Source organism: Struthio camelus, chromosome 2, assembly GCF_040807025.1.
Source record: "Struthio camelus isolate bStrCam1 chromosome 2, bStrCam1.hap1, whole genome shotgun sequence".
Classification (NCBI taxonomy): domain Eukaryota; kingdom Metazoa; phylum Chordata; class Aves; order Struthioniformes; family Struthionidae; genus Struthio; species Struthio camelus.
This window is the reverse complement of record NC_090943.1, coordinates 121,204,218-121,219,528: the sequence shown is the minus strand read 5'-3', so window position 1 is coordinate 121,219,528 and position 15,311 is coordinate 121,204,218. Positions and strand designations below refer to the sequence as shown.

The following is a 15,311-nucleotide window of genomic DNA, read 5'->3' as shown; positions in this document are numbered from 1 at the left end:
TACTCCTGATCACCTTCTTGTCCTCCAGATGCTTAGAGATGACCTCCAGGAGGAGCTGTTCCATCACCTTTCCAGGGATGGAGGTGAGGCTGACAGGCCTGTAGTTTCCTGGCTCCTCCTTCTTGCCCTTTTGGAAGACTGGCGTGACATTGGCTTTCTTCCAGTCCTCAGGCACCTCTCCTGATCTCCAGGACCTTTCAAAGATGATGGAGAGAGGCCTAGAGATGATGGAGATCAGCTGTTGATCTTCAAACAGGGTCCCATGGTCATAGAAACCAAAGCCCTGTTGCCAACACCAGCGGCGCAGCCAGCTGTTAACTTGGAAAACTCGTCTACTCCTCCTCCTGTCCTTTCCCCTCACAGGCAAGATTGAGGAGAAAACCACCTGGGCTCCCAGACCCTTGACCACCATTCCCAGAGCTCTGAAGTCCCGTTTGATGGTTTCCAGTTTGCCTTTCGTGTCATTAGCACCCACATGGAAGATCAGCAGAGGGTAGTAGTCCGACGCGTGGACAAGCCTTGGCAGTCTTTCCACGACATCTCTTATTCGAGCCCCTGGCAGGCAGCAAACATCTCTGGACAAGAGATCAGGTCGGCAGATAGGTGCCTCTGTCCCCTGCAGCAGGGAGTCACCCACAACAATCACTCGCCGTTTCTTCCGAGGGTTCCTGCACGGCACAGGGTCTGCCAGGCCAGTTGCCTCCCTTGGAGCCATGCCCAGCTCCTCCTCGGCTTGGAGGGCGCTAAACTTGTTCTTCAAGGGTAAGTCTTGAGGAGGAGCAAGAACCTTTCTCCTTCTACGAGAGATCACCAGCTTCCAGCCCTCTTCAACAGCGTTATGATGCACCTTTACACACGGTGCTGAGCCCTCTGACACCTCCGCTGCAGTGGGGGCAGGGGACTCCCGGAGCTGAGTCTCCGAGAACGCCCTGTCAATCTCCCGCTCATCCTCTCGGATGCTACGCAGCCTACTAACCTCCTCCTGTAACTCCTTTATCTGGTGATGCAACTGGTCAACCACAGCACACCTCACACAGGAGAGCTGACTGTCAGCCCAGGCCTCACGGAGAGGCCCCAGGCACTCCCTGCAGCCTGACACCTGCAGAGCTGCATCTGCTGTCTGAGGGTCTGTCTGGGTTGAGGCCTCAGATACAGCCAATGCAGCACCTCCCGCAGCCACTGGGGAATGTGCTCTGCAGCGTGTCATGACCATGCCCCGGGGAAGGACACACCACTGTGCAAAATGTGCAAAATGGAGAGATGCCTTCTTTGCCTTCTGGCGCCCTTCTGCGCGAACTGCTGCGCAAACTGCTGCGTCTGTTCGCTGCCTCTGTTGTAAATAACTACAAAGGATGAATTCTTGTAGCAGAGAGCTCCTTAATTTGCACAAAAAAAAACATAAGAAAAAGCAGAGTCAGGAGGGTGAAACTGCACAAATTCAAACCTTCAAGCAGTGGGTTTTCAGTGAGGAGAATAATTATCCATTGAAAGAGACTGCTTGAGATTATTCCTTTATCATTTGAATGTTAAAAAACATACAACAGAGACCTGAAACAGACTGCACCTTTGTGTGCACTGCACATGTGTGTTCTTGTGTGGTATATATGTATGCATGCCTATTATGTGTCCAGTGTATGGGTATAAGCTCTTATATTCCCTTAGGAGATGGATACCAGAATCTCGTGGTCTGTTTGCATGGACTGTATAGCAGAAGGAGGTTGAAGGAATATTCCACTTTCTGAAGCCTCCAAGAGCTGTCTCTATAGGCTCTCCCTTGGCCATGCTTCTGTACCGGACCCTATTCACTGGGACAGACTGTTATATGACAAAAGGTCTTCAAAGTCCATGAGTAAACAGGTGAGTTGTGGCTCATGAACCTGCCTCCTGCTCCTCTGCCCAGTCAGCTTTTGGTAGTGCCCACAGAGACTCCCCTGTGACTGTCCTCCCCATATTCTCCACCTTGAGAGCAAATCCTGACTTACTCATCAAGCGGCACCGTGGTGCTCAAAGGGACTCAGTAAACTAAAGATGCTAATGGGAACCAGGAGCAACATACAACTGTTAATAGGAGTGAACTTTGAATTTTGTTAGCACAGCGGTGCTTACGGATAGTATCTGGCCTGAATACACACTGCATGTATTTGCTTACAGCAAAGTTCAGTGTTTCCCCAAACTCTATTGCAATAATAAGCTGCACTTCTACAGTGTTTTCCTTCAACAGTTCACTGTTAACATCCTTTTGAAGATCTTAGAGCCCATGTTGCCATGCAGTTGGTACCACTTTACAGAAGAGGAAATTGTACTGAAGAGGTTGGGACCTGTCTAGATCACTCAGCAAGTTTGCAACAAAGCTGGAACAAACTTTGACTCTTTTGAATTCAAGTCTCAAGCTTTCACTAGTAGAGAATAAATAACTTCATCCAGAACATGTAATAAAAATGAACATATTCCAGTGACCTCAGTGATAAATGCAGAAAGGATATTGATGTTGAAGAGTGACTATAGGACTTACTAAGGTTAGATAGGGACATAGTGGAACGGGTTGGTTGAGCAGCCATACAAACACATTAGGGCAGATACGATGATGAAAAGATAAAAAGATTTGATTCAGCATCACCTGATACATGTATATTTAACTGACTGTTGGCAGCATCAGGCAGGTTGCTGTCAGCTCCCTCAGCTTGACAAGTATTATGCTGGTTTAGCTGGAAAAATATTCTTGGAACACGTGGCAGTGGTTTGGATTGGCTCTACACAAAAGCGGAGCTGTGTGAAATTGGGTGAAACTTGCTAACCCACTTGTTGAAGCTTGTCTTCGCAAAGACTGCAAGACTTCCAAGAAGAGTATCATGCTTTCCTACACGGTTGTGCAAGGTGTTGCTTAACATAGCTCCCACTTCTTGCAATGTCCTCTGGGTGATATCGCAATACAAATAATAAAGGCTCATAATAAGTTATGGAAAAAACCAGCAATGGACATGTTAATTGCCTTCCCTGCAAAGTGGTCACAAACTGTGTTTCAATTTGTATGTGCAAGTAGATCTTTTTACAGATTGTAATCTAGAAATTGCACCGTCTAATTGCCATTAGACTCCTGAGTTTCTAGTGGAAGTGGCACACAGTTTCATTTCTAGACCGGGTAAAGCAATGGAAACACAGTACACCTCTGAAGGCAAAGCTCAGGGATGTCTGTCCAAGACGCAGAACAAAACAAAGCAAGGAATTATTTTACATTAGCTCCCAGGCAGACACCTTTACACCAAAGGGGAGGTGTTCAGTGAGGGAAACGGTTTATTTGGTCCTGATGGGCAACCAGAGGACTTGTTTGGTGTGATGGGGACACCAAAATGGCATCCTATGCTGTGAATTAATATCGGCCTCCTCTTGCAAGTGGCAACATTTAGTCTTGTGTACACTGCTGAGAACCCACATAACTATTCCCCCATTAGCTTTCCAAAGAGACAATCCCTAAAAGCTACTCATAGTCTTGGATTTTAAAAGAAGCCTAACAAGACAAAATTTGGTACAGGCTCTTCAGCAGGAGCAGATGGCAGCGAGGATGGTCTCTCCTACAGACTTGGCAATCAGCTGTTAGGCGTTTGTGACATTGATTGATCTGAGTTAACTGTTCAGGGCTACTTCTTCCCTGCCCAAAAGGAAAGAGAACTTTAAGATGACACAGTTAAAGGTGCTAACTTAACTGCTCTGTAATACTCATGGAAACAGCATAAGTCCACTTTTTAATGCCAGGGCACTGATATAGTTAGTTCCACAGCCTCAATCTCTGAAAGCTGCAATTAAGATCGAAAGAATACCCAGCTCTGTGCTCCAGGACATGTTGCACAGCTGCCCGGCCTGGGACTGGCAGGACACAGAGAAGATGGAGTAGCGCTCTTCTCAGCGAGGCACCATGATAGCACAGGCAGCAACAGACTCAAGTTGAAACATGGGAGAATCTCTTTAGATACAAGAAAAAAAGGTTTACTCGGAGTGTGGTCAAATACCACAACAGTTTGCCCTGACAAGCTGTGAAACCTCCATCTTTGAAACTATTCAAAATCCAATTGGACAATTCCTTGATCTAACTGTATCTGCTCTGAGTAGAAAGTCGGGCTGGATGACCTCCAGAGGTCCCATCTGGGACCTTGGTCCTGCCGACCTAAATTAGCCTATGAATCTATAATACCAAGAGCAATTTACATTATTGTCAACAGATGGCAATATCAGCCAAATCACGTATTTTATTCTAGTTGTATCATGTGCACTACACAGCCACAAAGGCAGTAAGTTGGTGGGGAAATCATAGAGAAACTGCATGCGAATGTGTGACACCCTGCTTTCAGTGTGTTTCCTTCGAGACAGATTACAAACAGATTAGCAGACTGGAATCTCTTTACTCCCAAATTAATGATTGCAACACCAGTCAGGCCACTCGATGTCAGCACTTTATGAACAACAAACAAAATGCTGCAAGCCAAGTTCCCCTGCAGTAAAAACCTCTGTGAAATCAACACCAAGAACTGTTTTCATTCCAGGCAAACTTGTTTGTGAAGCTATTTTTACTTTCATTTTGTTGTGGCTGTACTGTAATAGTACCTATCCACATGCCCAAATACATATGGGAGTGGGAGTGGGAGAATGCTTTAAAATCATGAATTAGTAATTTTAAAGGAAAATTAAGAAGCTTGTGTCTAAGCCGGTATCTTTAAAACCACTCAGACATTTATAAACTATATAATATTCCATGCCCCTCAGATAAATTGCTAATATACTGCTGACACAACCTGCACAGAACTGTTCATTTTGGAGAGGCACAACTTGCTCTGCAAAAATTAACCCAGCATACGAAGCATTCGCTGAGCCTCTGCTTGCCGTCAGAGCATGGAAACAGGCTGTCACAACTGCAGTTCCCAGGAAATGGCAGATCACAAGACTCAACTGAAATAAGAAATCATGAGTAGATCGGTTATCAAACAGGAGCAGCCTGAGTTCCCAGCCTGAAGTTTTCTGCGGGCACGTTGTTCTCCCCCCGAAATGACCGGGCTGCTGCCAACGCCAGGCCACGGGGCACAAGGCGCGTGGGCCGGCGCCGCTTTCCCAAGGCCCAGCAGCCCTTATTTTCACCCGCTTCTGCAGCCAGGCCGCCCTCCTGCCCACTTCGCTGCCGATCCCCGGGGCCAAAGCTGGGGAATTTTATCTAGCCTCTTATCGCTATCTTCCAGCGTGTTTTCGCCCGGCAAAGGCAACAAGTGCACAGCTGCTTCTGACCAACGCGGGAGCCGTGAGACCGGCCAGCCCAGAGCGCTCGGCCAGGGCGGCGGCTGCGTGCAGGCCTCGCCGCGGCCCACGCCAGGCGCCCAGCAAATTTCGGGTCACTGGAAGGGGAGGGGGGTTACGATGGAAGGCAACAAACCGCCCTGTGTCACGGTTTTGGGGGGGTGGGGGGGCACTGACCTCCCCCCCACACACACACACACCCGGTCTGTGCTGGCGGAGGGGCCGAGCGCGCCGCGCCCCTCCCCCACGGCAGCGCGGCCGTTGGGGGGCGGGCGGGGCAGCGGGTCCCCGCGGCGGCGAGGCCAGGACGCGGCGTGGCGTGAGGCGGCTGGGCGCCCGCCCCGCCCCGCCCCGCCGCCGAGCCGAGCCGAGCCGAGCCGAGCCGAAGGCGGCGCCCAGGGGCGGGGCGGCGGCGGCGGCGGGCGGGCGGCGGTTGGCGCAGGCGGGCGGGCGCGGCCTCCCGCCGCTCCTCGAAGGGGCCGGCGGCGGGGCCGGCAGCAGCATCGCCCGGCCTGCCGAGGAGCGGCCCTTCCGGACCTGCGCGGGCGCTGCCGCCGCTGCCGCTCTGCCTTCCCCCCCTCCCCTCTCCACGGTCGCCGTGCGCTCAGCCGGCAGCGGCGTCCCCGTCTTGCCGCGTCCCTGCCCGCGCCGCCATGGGGAGCCCGCCAGGCAGCCCCGGCCTGCTCGTCGTCGTCCTCCTCCTGCTGCTGGTGTGGCCCGTGCGGGTGAGTCGCCGGCGGTGCGGCCGGGGGCTCGGGGAAGGGGCGGCTGCGAGGGGCCGCGGGGGGGGGGCGGCGGCGGCGCGGAGCCGGGGTGCCGCCTGGCGGGTGTGCGTGGGGGCAGGAGGAGCGGTGGCTTGTACCTGTGGCGGTGGCGACGAGGTGCCGCCCGTGCCCGGGAAGGGATGGAGAAGCTGCCGGCGGAGGTGGCGGCCCCGCGGGGCGTGTGGGCTCCTGTTAAACCGTGGCCGAGGCTGTCGGGGTTGGTGAGGCGGGATGGGGAGACTCGAGCGTAGTACCGAGGTGTGTCTTGCTCATGCCTAGTAACGTCTACGGTTTAGCTGTGGGTGGTTTTCTTTTTTTTTTTTTTGGCTTTTTTCTCCGCCCCCCCCCCTCCCGTTTCCCGCACTTTGCTAATTCACTGCTGCATGAAACCTCCGCGCAACAGGAGAAACTCCTTCGGGGCGGAGGAGAGGCTTGAAGCAAAAAGACCTAATGCAGGATTTAGCCGGCGGTTCAGTGAGCTTGCTGTGTGAAAACAAGTGTGCTGGAGCGCTGTGCAATGCAGACTAAGCAAACTTCTGCCCCGTCCTGCTCTCCTGCCGTTGCATAAAACGGCAGCTGCTGGGGATGCTGCTTTCCTGTGATGTGCCCTGGTTATGCAATGCTTGGTGCATGTGAATAGCTGTGAAGTCACATGTTCCTGCAGAGGTTTGTGTATGTCATCAGCGTCTGCTTTAGTTTGCTATAAGTATTACTTCCAGCAAGCTATCACCTAGTGTAATGGAGCATGTAATAAGATCTAAGCTATCTATTACTGTGCTAATACAAAGAGTATATGTTTCTGTAGAACTGAAGTTTTCACCTTACCTTCTCTTACAGTAAATTTGCAAAGAACAACTCTTAGTTATTCCTTAACTGCTTTGTAGTTAGTTTTCAATCAGTTTGTTTATGCTCTGGCTTGAGGTAAGCTTGAAATATTCCTTGCTTCTCTGGAAAAGCAGAGTATCTCATTCCCAAGTGTCCCTCTTTCCTCGTCTAACAAACAAATTAGAAGTGTACTCTCTAGGTCAGGTTTTATGCTTGATAAACCTGCCAGTTTAAACAGGGGTTATTTTATGTGTATTTGGTTTCTTCTGTTCTAGTATCCTTTTCAAACAGCCTTTAAAGAGCTTGAACAGAAAGCTATACTCAAGTACATGCCTACTGTCACAGGAGAAGCTGATATATTTACTTATGACTTGATCCCCCGGGTGGGTAGCTAATGAACTTGGCACCTTCCCAGCACTCCTCTCCTTAATGTTGTGAGAGATCACAGTATAACAACATGCGTCTTAGGCTGGTGCAGAAATGAAAAGGTGCTTTACCTCTTCTGGTGACAGAATACTGAAATTGAGAAGCAGGAAAGAAGCCTCTTTAAAATTTAGAGGATCCTTGTAGAGCAGTGTCTGTGGCTTTGTGGTCCATGGAAAGTTCATGTTGCCAAATGACTTCACAAAACCAAAACTCTTCTAAGAAAGAGAATTGGAGGTGTGGGGGAGTGAAAACAAACTTAGAATTTGCTGCTGCTAGTTCTTATTTATAGCCTAATACTGTACAAAGTGAGCCTTGGTATCCTTCAAAGAGAAGTTGATCCTTCAGTTGCACTGGGTGTAGGTGTTAGATGATGCTTGCCAGAGAAGCGTTGTGAAGGTGAACTTGTCTTTTCCCTCAAGTATGCAGGTAACAATGATTGCATGACTTCAGTTTTATTACATATAAACCAAGTGCCTTCTGCCATGTTTCATGCTCTAGAAGTGCAGTAGAGTGGCATTCCGGTTTGTGAAAATGTAATGCAAGATTGCAATGAACTTGAGCACTCGGCCTGCGTCTGAGGTACTATTTTCTCAGAACAATGCATGGTGTAGAACTTATGCCAGGTAACCTGTTGCAGGTTGATACTTAACTACACATTATTACCATCTAAGCATTGCACTGCAACTCTCCTTGACTCCTTTGTTCCCATTTCTAAATGAGTTTATATAAAATGTGGACTCAAGGGAGGGTGAAATCTTGAAACGGTTTCTGTTGCCTCCTGAGCATCAGTTAATGCACTGGACTGCATCTTGTGTGATGAATGCCAGATGTTTTCATTGATTGTATAATAATTCCAGAACACAGGCTGTCAAGTTAGTGGCTAAGCAGAGCTGAACACCTGTTCCCACTGCCAACTATAATTCCAAGCTGCAGGATCAAATTACCTTGACTGCTTCCAAAAGTTGGCTGGATTGGTGGCAGGTTCTGTGCACTCCTGAACCTGCTGAACGGTCTGCAGTTGTGTGTAGCATTACCTGACCTTCAGTGTAAAGTTCTGAAATCCCTGTGTGGAGAAACTTGCTTGGTGGGGGTGGCAGCATTGCTCTGGAATGAAATGGCCAGAGTAGTTACTCCCTGCAAAACTGGGAGTGACTTCTTCATAGCCTTTCTGGCTGGAAAATGAGGAAGGCTCCTTTGAAGGGAGAGATGAATGTGAAGTGAATGACTGGTAGAGCTAAAAAAACACTTTATTGGGCAGTAGCCAAAACTACTCAGTCCCTGTTGTGCAGTATTGTTACTTGTCCTCTATAGGACATTGGAGGTATTTCAGTGCAAATAGCTTTGACTGCAGATAGCTGCTAGTTAGAGCCCTGTGCTTTCTTGATTATGTATGTTGTACTTCTGTCCTGTGGTGTTCCCCCCGCCCCCCCCCCCATAAAGTCAAACTGCTGTCAGTTAACACCAGCCGGCTCCCACAAATACTGAGTTCTTACTGCAAATTCCTCTTTGTTACTGACTTTCTGTAGCATCCAAGTATATTGCCTATACTTGGCATAACTCTAGAACAGGGGCTTGCTTTGGATGGCTAGGAGTAAGTAATTATTTTTTTCATTCCAAAAGGAAACAGTCATTCTTTTGTATGGACAAAAGAACAAGAAAACTGGCTAGCAAAGCTTGTTGCTGGGTTGGCTGCCTCTGAACAAATTATTGGTACTCTCTTCCAGTACAAATCAGAAGCCTATAAGGTTTTCCTTAGCCTGTGGACCCCTCCTCCTGCAGAATGCTGTGTAGGCTGCCAGATAACATATTATAACTACTGGGGCAGATCTGCAAACTTAACCTCATCACCTCCTCCCATAAACTTGACCTTACTACTTGTTAAAGATTACATAGTATTGACTGTTCCCATAGAACTTAATTTACCATCCTAGTGGGCAATATCAGTTATTCTAGGTGATGCAGCCTAGATAGTTAAACCTTTCTGTGGGGCAAAAGGAAAGTGTACTGTCTTCTGGAATCTCCTTTCTTGCCTTACAAGGTCACAGAAGCAGAAGCATGCTAGATAAAGAAGGAAGGAGAAACAGCTGTGTCTGATGCTGTTGACTCTTCTCATACATTCCTAATCTTCATTTGGAGACCCAAACAGTGTTTGCTTGTCATCTGGTATTTGCAAAATTCCAAGTAGTCACTGTTTCTATAAACAACATCATTGTTTTTTGTCTGCCTAGCAGTTATATTCATTTGTTCAGTGATGGCTACTGCTGCTGGAACCATTATGTTGATCTGTGTTTCAACATACAGTTGAAGAAACTTGGACTTAAGTAAATGTCCAGTGATCTGTTGGAACACTAGTTTGATTACAGACAAATGGTAATGGCTTGGACTAAGAATGAAAAGACATGTCAACAGACCTTTCTTCATGTAGAACCTTACTAGTCATGAAATGCCCATATAAGCTCTCTGAAGTCCTTTGTTTAGGACTCCTGGAGCTCGTCTACTTTGAACTGAGGTGAAGTCTCTCTTCAAGGAGAACAGTTCTGACAGAAGCGGAAATTCACTTCTCTGAACTCTGTGAATGTACTAAAGCCTAGTCAGTGTACTGTCGGATGGCTTTTAAGCTCTGCTGTGGGCAAGGAGGAAAGGCCTTTATTTCAGGTTATACTGCTACTAGATTATAAAGCATGTAAGGAAGTCCTGTCTTTATGGAAGTGTGGAAGACTTAGTAATAGTGTAAGACACCACATCAGAGCCTTGAAGGCTATCTTGCCTTGTTTAGAAGAGTTTGGTTAAGCACTGTACTTATTCATTTAATTGTGGGGTAGTGAGGGCTTTCATCCATTTAAGGTGATTGTTCACTTAAAAATTTAAGTGATTTGAAAGTATGGTACTTTACAAGTAGTAGCTTTGTTTACTCTGTAACTTACAACCATGCTACTTTCATATCTTTTGATATACCTGTAGGAATACTGATAACAAAGTCAATATGGAGTATTTTAATGTCTTTGTGATGCAGCACAAAGTACATCTCATTTGGTAACCCTCTCTCTGGCCTTTATGAGGGGATTTTGGGGAAGAACTTCTCTACTATTGATAAGATATAGCTGGTAGTTATTTAGTTACTTGTGATATCCCTGAAAACTGGCTAAAGACTGGGAGGAGACTAGCCCCCACCTCCATAGTTTTTGGCTGTTAAAAAGTTAATTGCATGCTCATCACATGATTCAGCCAAAAACTATGTTGGTGACCTCAGACTACTGGCTTTTTGTTTTGGTGTACTGACTTGGCACAGCCACTGTAAAACATAAAACCCTAGCCTTATCAGTTCTAAGCACAAATTTCAAACTTGACTTGCTTTAGTGAGAACATGTAGGTCATGGCTAAACCTATCATATCTAAAGTATCACTGAAACTGAATATTCAGTGTTCATACTGAAATAAGTATGAGCTTATTTCAGTAGCTAATTTGTAGCTTTAGGTCTAAGTGCTCTTCTACTGGTTAGAAAGCAACTGACCTATTTGTCTTTAAGGTGAAGTTTGAAAGATGCGCATGTTAATTTCCCATGTTAGGTTTTATCCATGTGGGACTTAATGATTTTTCAGAGCCATATTCCTGCCTGCTCAAATTATACGACTGTAAACTAACACTGATAAAGCAAGATGGAGTGTCTTGGCTTATTTTCTTGTTGGTTTTCCTGAATTACTACTTGTTGTCAGGACTACATGTGTCTTAAGTTGCTTTATGTTCCAACCTGAAAATGGTGGCAAGAAGATAATGCAGTGGTCTATGGATCCACCTAGAAACTTGTATATTGTATCTAATATAGCTTGTATTTTATCTTGTTTTGTTTTTTGTATAGTTATATGCAAGGAAGTACTAACTTGAAATGTAGATAAGTGATAACTTGTCTTGAAACAACAAAAGTGAGCCTGATGAAATAGCAGAAATCTACTTAAGTTGTTTTTCTGAAAACTCTCTGGATAAGAAACTTCATATGGAATAAAACTGGTAATGCAAAAACACTATTCTTCTGGTAGAACAGTTAACTCTATTTAAAAAAAAGACCTACTTTTCTTTTTAACAAAAGAAGCCTGCAAAGTTGAGTAAGACTTGGCATTAATTGTTAGATTAAGACCTCATGAAGCATAGAATTAGTGTCTTGAGGTGTGATTGCCAACTCTCTTAGACCAAGTGTAGAGACCATCCTGTGAAGGAGGGAATACTTAGAGTTCTGTCCTCTTAGTGTAGTAATAGCAGCTCTAAAAATCCTTGCTTTCTTACAGGAATAGCAATAAATACTGAATCTGTCCTTCTAAGAGGTATGGCTGAGTCACTTCTGACATGCTTACATGCAAGCACTTACCTTATTTCCCCCACTTACAGCTTGTTTGGCATTAAAACTGGGCTTACATAGCTGTGAGGAAGCAGAGCTGAAGATACTAATCTAAATGTGTAAATGTATCTAAAACTTGCCCATTCAGATTAATCATCATGTATAGTTTCTGTTAAAATAGTCTCCTAGCTTTTCTGGGAATAGTCTTTTGCTTGAGCATTGTACTACTTAAACATTGAAAGTACCATCTTAAAGGGATGGTTGTCAGAGCATGCATAAAAATATGGTAACGCTAACAGCTGGCTATAGGTTTAGCCAGAAGAAATCCTAAAGTAGACAACTGAAAGCAATCTGTATGGGTGGTACTTAACCTGACTTTTGGACCAGGCTTATAGTGACTAACTTTGTATTGGGCTACATTGCCTAGTTAAAATCATTTCCTCATAGTTTAGTTTAACAAGTTCAAATTAACTGGTGACATTAACCTCTGTCTCAGGAAAAAAAAAAAAAAAAATTCTAACTACCAGTGTGTGTCTTGCAGAACTGCTTGTGCCATTCAGCCCAAAAATGGGTGTTGTGGAAGTACTGTAATTTTGGGTAGCTGTTAGGTTATGAATAGAGCCTTTCAGGGCCCTCTGGTCAATAAGCTGTTATTCATGGTCAAGCACAAAGCATAATACTTTGTCCTTGCAATGTAAGCATGTGGTGTTGCTACAAATACTAGTCAAGGTTGTTCAGGAGATAAAAAATAGGTCAGTTTTCTTAAACTGTATCATGTAGTCGTTTGATCAGAGCTTGCAGAAGCATAGTGACTGTTTGTGCAGTGTGCATTTGGCTTGTAAGCCAGATATTAAGTAAGACCCTCGAACTGTCTTAAAGATTCTGCTGTCAATCGGTTCTTGTTACTGCATTGTTTCCAAACTGTCTAAACTCTTAGAACAAGTCATCTTAGTTTAGAATTGCAGGTGTGTCTCAGGATCATCCCACTGAATATAACTTTATGGCATGGAACACTAGTGTTTTTTCAATTTCTCTTTTGTCTTTTCCAACAACGATTAAGGACTAACTCCTGAGTGCTTCAGTAATCCCTTATGTTAAGCATTGTTCAAGTGAGACTTAAACTTTGGTCCTTGTTGCTCTCCACCTTAATCTAGTCTATGTTTGAATGCCATGTCGCTCTTGGACAGCCCATCTTGAATTTGCATTCATAGTGACATTTCCTGTACTGCAATGGAGCTGTTAAATTCTGCTTCAGAATCCTTGTTTTACTTATGCTACTTCCTCTTGAAATCTGTCATAGTAAGTAGCTGGGCCTGTAAGAAGGACTAAGAGGTGGCGGGGGGAGCTGAAATACTGCTTATAAGCGGGATCTTGTGTGCACTGTTTGGTACACTATAAGGACAATTTAGTCTGTACTTTGTATGCATAGTCTTACATGAACAAACTACTTTCCAAATACTTTGTATTTGGGGATGCTTTTTAGTCTTGGTTTGTGTTTGTTTTTTTACTTGAATAACCTATGAGCCCTCTAGCTTAACCGTACAATGCACTTCCTACCACTAGACTGGGCAAAGAAGGATGGAAAGCTGAGCAGGAGATCACAGTAAGTGTATGCCATGTCAGAAACTCATGCTTCTCTAATGAGTTTTTTATGGCAATACAGGTTACTGATCACTTAAACTTGTGATAGGTTGCTTTCAAAGAATAAATATCAGATAAGCATCTAGTCTGGACTGTAAATGACTTTGAAATGTTAATACCAAGTTTCTCAACTGCTGGCAGCTGTTCCTTACAGATAATCAGTTATCTCCTGTTGATTAGGTATTTCCACAATTTTGTGTCTGGTATGGGGAATGTGGAATTGCTTCTGGAGACAAGAGATACAACTGTGCTTATAATGGACCACCAGTACCACTACCAAAGGATGGCTATGACTTAGTGCAGGTAAGCCTCTTTCAGAGGTCTGCTGCTAAAAGATGATTCCCTTCTACTTTAGAGTCCTATATTGGGTTTTGGTGGACCTGCGCTATACTGCTTTGTGGGTTTTTTCCTCTAAACATGATTAGAAGATAACTGCAGATTGTCTTTGATTTCTTGGCTGTAGCTCTTAGCCCCCAGCTGTGTGAAGGCAATATACCTGTTCCTGTTCAGGGGTAGGAGATAAGCCTCCAAAGTATCTTCTACAGACTTTCACAAATGTAACTTTAAATACAAAATTAGTTTAGTCAAAGCAGTGACAAAACGGGCAAGAGAATGCTCTTTAGTCGGTCTGGTTTTTAGGACTCTTCCAGACTGACTCACTTCTCACTGAATAGCTTTGCCCTTGTGATCTCTAAAGTACAAGACTAAAACTGTTTCCTGCTGTCAGAGGATTGTTCTTGATCTCTCACATATTTGGGATGGTAGTAACTGACACCTACTGATCACTCAAATGGAGCAACCTTGGACAAAGTTCACAGTCCTCTTTTTAGCTCTGCCTGGTATGAGAACTTGATTTGTTGCCTTATGTAGGCTTAGGTGTCAAAGTGAACAAAACTGAAGTTAAAATGGGTTGTGGATTTGATGCCTGCTATGGGATCATATTGCCAGACTTCCCTTCTGGCAATCTGGTAGTCACAAGCCTTAAAGCAACTTTAGAACTAAGTGGCTTTGGCTGGCAGCAGCAGTGGCTGAAACGTAGTGAGCTGGCTACACTGTTTTTGAAGACTTAACTAATAGAAACTGTAAATTATATTTGTGTGAAAATTGTTGCTTCTATAAACCGAGCATGAAAAGTTCTTCTAGGTAAAGCATGGTTTTATGACTAGTGGGTTGTCTTCTGTGACTTCTAGAATCTGGTATCCCTTAATATAGCTTCTAGATAATCTCCAGAAATACATTCAACTTGGATGAACATGTGTTGTATTCAAGAGTCTATTAGTAAGACTACCAGTATCGCTCTGTATATAGACTCTGACTAAAGATCACTTGAAGGGGCTTTTTATAAAGGAAGTCATACTCTGAAGCAAAACAGTTCTTCCGCCTGTTCTCTAATGAATCTCACTCTGGCAAAGCTCTCTTCATGCATCTCCTACAACTACTGATACCTTCTGAAACACGTTGAAGCAGAATCCACAACTATAAGAAGTTTTTAAGTTTTAAATGTGCTTCTTCTCCCTTCCCCTCCTTACATTAATATTTTTTTTTCTTAAGGAACTCTGTCCAGGTTTATTCTATGGCAATGTTAGCACTTGCTGTGATGTTCCTCAACTTCAGACTTTGAAAAATAACTTGCAGCTGCCTCTGCAGTTTCTCTCCAGGTATGGTGAATGGCCAAGTGACTAGAGCTTTGTAACATAATGTGCTTTCTTATTAGGCCACTCGGGCTTGAGTAGATTGGAGAAGATGTAACAATTTCACTTAAAGGCTTGTTGGGGTGAGCTCTTGAGACTTCCTCCTCCATATCAGGAGGCTTTAACTCCAGGAGCAACTACTTACTCAGGATTGGGTTAGCTGGTAGAATGAAGGCTGGCATAGTTTGTCTCAAACGACTATATTTTTAATGAAGTCCCCAGCAAAGGGTAGGATGAAAGTATTCAGACTCTTTGATTCTAGTAGTCTCTTTTGAAGCTGCCCTCAGATTTGGGAGGCCTATTTTGACTCCTGTGATACTAATCAGAAGTCTTCATGCTAGTAGCAGTGAAGCGTT

The 15,311-nt window shown here is 44.9% G+C and overlaps 1 protein-coding gene across 2 annotated transcripts in view; it reads left to right on the top strand.

The window, feature by feature from the left end:
* The first annotated feature begins 5,703 nt into the window (after window positions 1-5,703).
* NPC1 (NPC intracellular cholesterol transporter 1) overlaps window positions 5,704-15,311 on the top strand; it is a 29,570-nt gene continuing 19,962 nt past the window's right edge. Inside the window, exons 1-3 of one of the 2 annotated variants that reach the window (XM_068932358.1) lie at window positions 5,704-6,002; window positions 13,445-13,567; window positions 14,816-14,922. In XM_068932358.1, the coding sequence (XP_068788459.1) occupies window positions 5,931-6,002; window positions 13,445-13,567; window positions 14,816-14,922 (302 nt within the window). In that variant the 5' untranslated portion in view covers window positions 5,704-5,930. The remainder of the gene's footprint in view (window positions 6,003-13,444; window positions 13,568-14,815; window positions 14,923-15,311) is intronic. The other variant, XM_068932357.1, reaches the window with a different exon arrangement.